Below are 9,722 nucleotides of genomic sequence, written 5' to 3'. Positions count from 1 at the left end.
CCTCTCCCTCTACCCCACCTCTCTTTCAGATTTATTTATTTTATGTATATGAGTACACTGTCACTCTCTTCAGACACACCAGAAGAGGGCATCAGATCCCATGAGCTACCATGTGGGGGCTGGGAATTGAACTCAGGACCTCTGGAAGAGCAGTCAGTGTTCTTAATCATGGCCAACTCTTTACTCACCCCCCACCTTCCTTTGGCTTTTTGAGACAAGGTCTCTCTACATAGCCCTGACTGTCCTGGAACTCACTTTGAAGATCAGGTTGCCCTCGATCGCGCAGAGATCTGCCTGCCTCTGCTTCCAAGTGCTAGAATCAAAGACAAGCACCACTGCACCTAGCTCTGTGACTTACTTCTGATTTTCTTTGTGGTATAAATCATTATAATTTCAAACGAGGAAGAAGAGACCTTGAAGACAAGAAAGCAAAACACCACCAACAAAGTCATATTCTGAGAATTCCAGTGACTATTTTTTTGTGCATCTGTCTAGCTGTCATATATAGCTGGTTAGTAGGAAATGATGAAAAAGGCCAAGCACAAACGCTTTCTCCTTTTTTGTATATGAATTTACTGTTTATTAATTTATTGGTCTCTTTGATGTGTGTAAAACAATCTCCAAGAATAAATAAACTGTAGATTTTCTTTCCCTTTAAAAGTATTTGTTTATTTTTATTTTATATGTGTGACTATATCTGTGTGTGTGCACTGTGTGGATACCTGGTGACCACAGAGGCTTGAAGGGGGCACTGAATGCCCTAGATATGGAATTATAGGTGGTTGTGAGCTGACACGTGGGTGCTGGGAACTGAACTTGGATCCTCTCCAAGAGCAGTAAGTGAATCTAACCACTGAGATATCTCTCCAGATTCAATGAACCAGATTTTTATTTTAGTGGGAAAAAACTCCCACTGTACTGGCTGGTTTTGTGTGTCAACTTGACACAAGCTGGAGTCATCACAGAGAAAGGAGCCTCTCTTGAGGAAATGCCTCCATGAGATCCAACTGTAAGGCATTTTCTCAATTGGTGATCAAGGTGAGAGGGCCCGTTGTGGGTGGTACCATCCCTGGGCTGGTGGTCTGGGTTCTATAAGAGAGCAGGCTGAGCAAGGCAGGAAAAGCAAGCCAGTAAGTAACATCCCTCCGTGGCCTCTGCATCAGCTCCTGCTTCCTGACCTGCTTGAGTTCCAGTTCTAACTTCCTGTGATAATGAACAGCAATGTGGAAGTGTAAGCTGAATAAACCCTTTCCTCCCCAACTTGCTTCTTGGTCATGATGATTGTGCAGGAATAGAAACCCTGACTAAGACATCCACCAAAATAATAAAATTGGTAACTTACAAGAGTTAATAGAAGCTCTCAAAATTACAGGTAATTTAAGAGACATTAAAAATAAATAAAAAGCTAATAAAGTATTAGAAAATATCTAGATCAGATATTTTCTTATGTTCATCAGAACATAAGATTACTCCTGAGAACTGGCTCCTTCTCCCGAGAACCATCTCCTTCTCTCGAGAACCGTCTCTTCCCGAGAACCGGTTCCTTCTCTCGAGAACCATCTCCTCCCGAGAACCGGCTCCTTCTCCCGAGAACCGGCTCCTATGCTCCTCTTTCTTTAGCTTTGCTCCTCCCCTCTAATTCTTTAAGAGAGAGTTTCTCTATATAAAATTTATTAGTTTTTTTTAATATAAACACTAAAGAGAAAAATTTATATTATATCAAAAACTCTCATTTGCCCCCTGCACATGTGTAGCAGTCAGCTCCGCCTTCATGCAGGTTCCCTGACAACCAGAGAGGGCGCTGTTCCTGAATCTGTTGCCTGTCTGTGGATCCTGTTCCCCTAACTGGGCAACCTCATTTGGCCTAGTTGGGAGAGGATGCTCCTAATCCTGCAGTGACTTGATGTGCCAATGTGGGATCATATGGGGGGGGGCATATGAGGGACTGGAAGGAGAGGAGGGCTTCGATTGGGATGTGGAGTGAATGAATGAATAAATTAATGAAGATGAAAACCAAACTTCCTCTCATTTGTAAAACCACTTTATTTTGGGAACTGTATTCCTGCCTATTTTCTTTTTTTTTCTTTTTTAAAGATTTATTTATTTATTATATGTAAAGTACACTGTAGCTGTCTTCAGACACACCAGAAGAGGGCATCAGATCTCCTTGTGGATGGTTGTGAGCCACCATGTGGTTTCTGGGATTTGAACTCAGGACCTTCAGAAGAGCAGTCAGTGCTCTTAACCACTGAGCCATCTTTCCAGCCCCCTGCCTATTTTCATCTTGAGTGACTTTCCTTCTCTTAACCCTGGTGCCTAAGTCCATACTAAAAATATCTTCATTATACCAGGTAACCCCAAAATGCCTGTCAGTGTTAAAACCCCCAAATCCCCATTTGGCCCATGAGGTGGGGTCCCTAAAAGTGTAGGAGAACACTTCAGGTGGCTAAGGATAACAATATATAGCTATGCCTCAGATCCCTTGCTGGTAATGTTTGGGTGTCAGCCCTACCAAGCACAGCTTGAGTGTCACACTTGTACTGTGTCTTCAAACCTAGACAACTCACCATAATCAATCTGAGATTTTAACTGTTTAGTACTATCGTAGGAAAACAACATCAGACCAACAGTCTAACTTAAAATTGACAATGGGGCGGGGAGAGATAGCTCGGCCATTAACTGCATACTGTTCTTGCAGAGGATCAGAGTTAGGTTCCAGAAGCCATATAAGGTGGCTCGCGACGGCTGTAACTGCAGCACCAGGTGATCCAATGCTCTCTTCTTTTATAGGCAGCCACAGGAACATGTGTGCAATAGTTCTCTCTCTCTCTCTCTCTCTCTCTCTCTCTCTCTTTCCCCCCCCACTCTCTCTCACACACAAATAGAAATAAATCTCTAAAAAATCTGACAAATTATAAATATAAGTGAAAGATTTATATATGATTATGTATGTATTGTCTCATGTGTATATATCCACACATAGACATACTCACATACACAATTAAAATAAATCTTAAAAAATTAACCTCTGTTGGAAATAATTTACCTCCAGCTATTCTCAATAATGCTTTTATTCTTGGCTGGTTTTGTTATTTTTTTTTCCCTGAAATGAAAGGTGGTCCTGATTCTAGATCCAATTTCCCAGTGAGCTCAAGCAATGCATCACAATTTGCCGATATAATGTACATCAAAAGGAGCATCCTTAGGGTCTCTTCATTATTGTCACATTACTGGAAAAATTGGGATGCCTTCATTGACCTCTTAGTTTCATTAAAAAGAATTTATAAAAGTCTTTCACATCAATTCATTAGTTAGATTAATTTAATTTAAGTTAATTAAAAATTCATGGGGCTAGAGAGACGGCTCAGTGGTTAAGAGCATCGGCTACTCTTTCAGAGGTCCTGAGTTCAATTCCCAGCAACCACATGGTGGCTCACAACCATCTGCAGTGGGATCTGATGCCCTCTTCTGGTGAGTCTGAAGACAGCGAGAGTGCACTCACATAAAATAAAGAAATCTTAAATAAAAATTCAAAAAATAACTTAGCAATGGACTCAGAGGGAGTCTCTAAGACAATTTTTTTTTTTAGAGTTTAAGAGAAAAACCCCTGTCTTCTGATGGTTTCTAATTGGCCAAGGACCCCAAGAAGGGAATCTGCCTTCCCTGGTATGAAGCTGATAAGTTCAATCACGAGGTGGCCTGTGAGAGTGTGAGGCAAAGACCTGGGCTGGCTTTGGTGCTCTAGGGCAGCAGTTTGCCCAGGTCAAGCTGTACCATCTCTGCCAGAGCGGAGAGGCTTCAATTTCCTCTCTGTGACCTTTTACCCAAGGAGGCCTTCACTTGGTATGGTATGAGTCTGTGCTGAAACACTGTATTCCTGGCCAATCCCTGTCCCTGGAACTTACTGAATGGGTCATTTGGGCAGCAGTATGGGGGAGGTCCTGCTCTTTGACTGAGGTCTCTATGGAAACCCAGAGCTGTCTCAGAAAAGGATGCCTCTAATGCGTGACACATAATGGTGTATGGGAGTATGTCTCCTTCACAGATCTCAGTTTACCCTATGTACAATGGGGGTGACTTGATGGTATCTGGAGCCTCTGTGGGTCCTGCTCTGTTTTCAGGCTGAGTAGTGGGATCAGGCTTCCCGGCAGGCTGAATTCACAGTTCTTGTGGTCCTAGACTTTGGGAAACCATCCAAAGATACAGAGAATGTCTCTCTTGTGCCTGTTCAGTCTGAGGGGACACGTGGCTCCTCGCACCTGCTTCTACTGGGGTACAATTGCCCTTTGAGTGCAGGGCTGGGGTCTTCCAGGAGACAGGAAACTGTTCAGAAGCCCCAGAGCTAGCAGTGGGTGAGCAGTGTTCATCACGGAGCTTGTGGCCCCGACTGTGGTTGGTAGACCCGGAAGACCTAAGGCTTGGAGCTAGTGGTGGTCAGCACAGCCGTCTGTGGTCTGCAGAGCCTGGTATTTACGTGAGTGACTGTCTTCTACTTCTCTTATCCTGTGGTCCAGTCTGTGAGGCCACACTAGGTTCCTACTGAGGCTTGATCTTCCTTCAGGCACTCTGCTAGAATGCCTCCTCTTGGTATTCTGAACTAGTTTCTTCTATATGGTTCATGGTAGGCTGGTCAGGAGTGGCTGGTGTGGGCTGTGTGTCCGGCTGGGTTCTGGCCTGGGGTGCCTGGCCGTGAGCTGTCTGGCCTAGATGGCTGTGGGCTCTGACTGTTCCTGCAGGTAAAACAATCCCTGCCCTGTTTTCCCATCAATCCCACATCAGCTATATACACTCACCTTCTGGTCTGCCGTAATGCAAATCAGACAGCGGTCACTGGTAGATTCAGCTCACGTCCCCAGTATATCCCCTAATAGGTCCTCCTGTGTGGGAGGCTAAATGGGAAGAAAACATGCTCTGGGACTGCCTGGCCACCCTCCTGTGGAGTCAGTTCCATGTGGAAGTATTTTCTAGCTGTCTCTCGGTCCAGGGCCCCTCAGATGGGGATGCATGGGGAAGGGGAGTGGCGGTATGGACAAGAAGGGGTCAGGTGATCCTAATAAGCAGGGCTCTGATAGCACAGAGACTGATACCTACTTGATCCTTGGTTTGCGGGCGAGTGAGGTCTGGAAGTGGCTGCTGGGACAGGGTATAGAGTGGGAGGCAGGACGGTAGATGACCACCAGGAGAGGTTTTTGTCCTTCCATATTTACTACATCCTCCTGGTTCCGGAAGTCTCCACATTCAATCCACAGCCCCCTCCGCCTTCTCAGCCTCACACTGACCCTACTCTGACAGAGATGAATCCATTTAGGGTTAAGCCAGGGGTTCTCTGCTCTTCTTGGCTTTTCTTTTTCTGCCTTTTGATCAACCCGCCCCCTGGCACTCTCTCTGGTGTGTTTGACAGACACTTGGGGGTTTGTATGCTGCAGGTCGGGGCTGTTCTGTTGTTCTTCTCCAAACCCCCTAGGCAGCCTAGGGGTTCCGTGGGTGCATTTCCCGTGTCTGAAGCTATGCGCCATGGAGTCTTCTCGAGCTCCCTTCTGCTTCCATGTGGGTAGGGCACCAGGGTTCATCTGCCCCTGCGGTGTGACGTGCCTTCCCTGGTCTCACATACCATAGTTGTGGACACTGAGCGCCTCTCCCCCATCTTTTTGGGGTCGCATTTTGTCCACTTGCCTGTACTCTTGCTGGGTGAGTTCTGTGAAGAGTGTCCAGGACACACCTGCCGGCAGGATATCGTTTCTCTGCCCAGCTCCCTAGCGCTAGCTAGCCTGGCAAGGGAGCTTGGAAAGATGGGAGGGGCCAGTTCCATAGACATTTGGGGTACGGTGGCTGTGAGGAGGTCGGAGATGGGTTGTGAGAAATCTGGGCTTAGGCAGATAGAAAGTCCATTAAGATGATCAGGTGGGCTTGGGGCATGTCTGTGGTCATGTAAATGTGTGGTGCCTCTCCCCAGCAGCCTCCCTGGTGCCTTTTGCTCCTACCGGAAGGGCATGGGGCCTGCGCCTGTTCCCAGGAGAACCGTGCTCTTCCAGCGGGAAAGGACTGGCCTGACCTACCGCGTGCCAGCGCTGCTCTGTGTGCCTCCCAGGCCTACCCTGCTGGCCTTCGCGGAACAGCGACTTAGCCCTGATGACTCCCATGCCCACCGCCTGGTGCTCCGGAGGGGCACGCTGACCAGGGGCTCAGTGCGGGTGAGTGTTAGGTGCAGAGGAAACTGAGCCCAGCTCTATCGATATCCCTGGAGACTGAGCAGGGTCAGGCTCCGGATGTCTTGACCAGGTGCTTCTCTTCCCTCAGTGGGGCGCTCTGAGTGTACTGGAGACTGCAGTACTGGAGGAGCACAGGTCTATGAATCCTTGTCCTGTGCTGGATGAGCACTCCGGTACCATTTTCCTCTTCTTCATTGCTGTGTTGGGACATACACCGGAGGCTGTGCAAATCGCCACTGGCAAGAACGCTGCTCGCCTCTGCTGTGTGACCAGCTGTGACGCGGGCCTTACCTGGGGCAGTGTGCGGGATCTCACTGAGGAAGCCATTGGCGCTGCATTGCAGGGTAGGTGGCAGCTGATGTGTGGGATGGGCTGCTGGGGTGGGGTGGAGCGGGAGAGTGGGTAGGGACCGGACAAGGAAAGATGGGTGTGGACTCTGGTGGACTTAGGCTTGTCCATTGCAGAAGTCAATCAAACCACTTGGTGGACCATTCTGCCTCTGTTATCCCCAGCTTCCTGCCCCACCTCCCGTGCGAACAATGACCTCCTATTACCCCGGGCAGGATTGTCCGGTATTTCCCAAGCACCTTTAGTGCCAGGCCAATAGGTGTTGGCTGCCTTCTTCACACTGCCTGCTGGCAGGGCTGGCCACTTAAGCCTGCCAGAGGCTCTCCTTGTCTTGGTCGGTGACAAGTGCTGAATCCTTTATTTTCAAACCCATCTTTTTAACTCTTCCTTTTGCTTTTTTGCTTCCTTCTCATCCAGCTCTGGTCACTGGGACTCAGTTTCTTTTTTCACCTCTGCAGTCCCTACTCCCCAGGGACTGACCGCTACTGCTCTTCCCTACCACCCTGAGTTCTGCTGGTTGGCAGTGCCCTACAGCACTGGGCACCTGTTACATAGAGGGATGTGGCAGGTTCTGGGAGGAGGTTGAGGAAACAGTGCTGTCTTAGTTAGGGTTTCCATTACTATGACCAAAAAGTAAGTTGGGGAGGAAAAGGTTTATTTGGCTTACAGTTCCAGATCATAATCCCTCATTGGAGGATGTCGGGACAGGGACTCAAGCAGGGCTGGAACCCGGAAGCAGGAGCTGATGCAGAGGCTATGGACAGGAGCTGCTTATTGGCTTGGCTTCCATGGTTTCCTCTGCCTGTTTTCTTATAGAACCCAGGATTACCAGCCCAGGGATGGCACTACCCATGGGCGGGGCCCTCCCCCATTGACCATTAGTTGAGAAAATGCCTTATAGCTGGGTCTCTTGGAGGCATTTTCTCAACGGAGGCTCCTTCCTCTCTGATGACTCTAGCTTGTATCGACTTGACACATCAGACCAGCCAGCACAAGGGCTCATCCAAAAGCCTCATCCAGGGCCTCCTCCCTCCACTGCTCTTTTGTGGCAGCTGCTTCAGGGCTTGATGTCTGCTGGTGGTCACCAAGCCCCTGGTGGCCAATGGCTGGGGAGTGGCTCAGTGGTAGATGGCTTGTTTGGCTTGCCTTTGAGGCTTAGCATACCAAGACTAACAAAGCAAAACATTTGCCCAAGGGACTGGAAAGATGCCTCAGAGGTTAAGAGCTTGTATGATTTCATAGCTCTTGTAGAGAACTGGAGTTCAGTCTTCTACCCCTTGGACTGGGTGGCTCACAATTACCTATAATTCCGGCTCCGGGACATCTGTCATCTCTAGCGTCTATGGGCACCTGCACTCATGTGTGTGCCTTCCATATGCCCATAGTTAAAAGTCTTTTTAAAAGTTAAGAAAACACTTGACTAGCCGGGCGGTCGTGGCGCATGCCTGTAATCCCAGCACTCTGGGAGGCAGAGGCAGGCGGATGTCTGAGTTCAAGGCCAGCCTGGTCTACAGAGTGAGCTCCAGGACAGCCAGGGCTATAGAGAGAAACCCTGTCTCGAAAAAAAAAAACAAATCAAATCAAAAAAAAAAAAAAAAAAAAAAGAAAAAGAAAAAAAAAAAGAAAACACTTGACCAAGCAGACCTCTAGGATTCTGAAGACAGCCTTGACAGGTTCCTCCAGTCTGGGTGCATTCAGGATTCGGTATAGGGAGGCAGTCAACTCTCCTAACCCAAGGGTTTGGCTCCTTCTCTCTGTAGACTGGGCCACCTTTGCTGTGGGTCCAGGCCACGGAGTTCAGCTGCGCTCTGGTCGCCTGCTTGTTCCCGCTTACACCTATCATGTGGACCGGCGCGAGTGTTTTGGCCGGATCTGCTGGACCAGTCCCCACTCTTTAGCTTTCTACAGTGATGACCATGGAATCTCCTGGCATTGTGGAGGCCTCGTGCCCAACCTACGCTCTGGAGAGTGCCAATTGGCGGCGGTGGATGGAGACTTTCTCTACTGCAATGCCCGGAGCCCTCTGGGTAACCGTGTGCAGGCACTGAGTGCTGATGAAGGCACTTCCTTCCTCCCGGGGGAGCTGGTGCCTACATTGGCTGAGACGGCTCGTGGCTGCCAGGGGAGCATTGTGGGCTTCCCAGCCCCACCCTCTATCTGGCCTCAGGACGACCGGTGGCCAGCGAGTCCTAGGAACACCCCACGTTCCCCACGCTTCGATCTCAGAGTACAGGAGTCTTCAGGGGAAGGCGCCAGAGGTCTTGTTGAACGTTGGGTGCCCAGGTTACTTCTCTGCTACCCACAGTCCCGGGGCCCAGAGAATAATGACGTAGACTCTGGGCCAGATGGAGAGAAGACATCCTGGGTCCCGGAACTCCCCGTGTCCTCTGCTTCCATGCTTCTGAGCCCCACATGGCTGCTGTATTCACACCCAGCAGGGCGTAGAGCTCGGCTCCACATGGGAATCTACCTGAGCAGATCCCCCTTGGACCCCCACAGCTGGACAGAGCCCTGGGTGATCTATGAGGGCCCCAGTGGCTACTCTGACCTTGCCTTTCTTGGGCCTGTGCCTGGGGCATCCCTGGCTTTTGCCTGTCTGTTTGAGAGCGGGACCAGGGCGTCCTATGAAGACATTTCTTTTTGCTTGTTCTCACTGGCAGACGTCCTGGGGAATGTGCCCACTGGCTTAGAGATACCCAGGCTCAGGGATAAGCCTCAGGGGCATTGCTGGCCCTCTTGATGGCCTGGCTCTCTGGTGGGCACCTGGGGAGAAAGGGTAGACTCTGTAGAGGAGGTGAGGGGCAGGTCAGCATGATGCTAGGATTGAGAGAGCTCTGTCTCCTCACGGGGGAGCCAGCTGCGGTCAGAGCGTGAATGTGTGAATGAGAAGTCAAGCCGCACTGTGACTTTTCTTTGCACACCGAAGCTTGGGTGCCAGCCAGTACTTCAGCTCACTGCTCTGATCACCATGCACATCTCCCCACCAGCACCTCCCTCAGCTTTCACATCCCAAGGGTGCCTGGCGGGGATGAAGGCAACGGGGACAGCGGCCATCACCACACCGCTGTCCACGACCCCCGCTGTGTGCCAACCTCAGCCAATTTGAAACAAACTGATGACTGAGGTCTGTTCACTTTCTGAATTTCCAACAAGAGAAGCAGGTTG

General features: G+C 49.6%; 1 protein-coding gene across 1 annotated transcript; it reads left to right on the top strand.

The window, feature by feature from the left end:
* The first annotated feature begins 5,514 nt into the window (after positions 1–5,514).
* Neu4 (neuraminidase 4) lies at positions 5,515–9,357 on the top strand. The gene is given in 5 exon segments (XM_052193195.1): positions 5,515–5,551; positions 5,957–5,970; positions 5,973–6,191; positions 6,298–6,553; positions 8,318–9,357. Coding segments are annotated over 5 exon segments (1,506 nt in total). The 3' UTR covers positions 9,298–9,357.
* Positions 9,358–9,722: the final 365 nt, after the last annotated feature.

The sequence above is a fragment of the Apodemus sylvaticus genome, chromosome 9 (assembly GCF_947179515.1).
Source record: "Apodemus sylvaticus chromosome 9, mApoSyl1.1, whole genome shotgun sequence".
Taxonomy (NCBI): domain Eukaryota; kingdom Metazoa; phylum Chordata; class Mammalia; order Rodentia; family Muridae; genus Apodemus; species Apodemus sylvaticus.
This window is presented reverse-complemented; position numbering and strand designations above follow the sequence as displayed.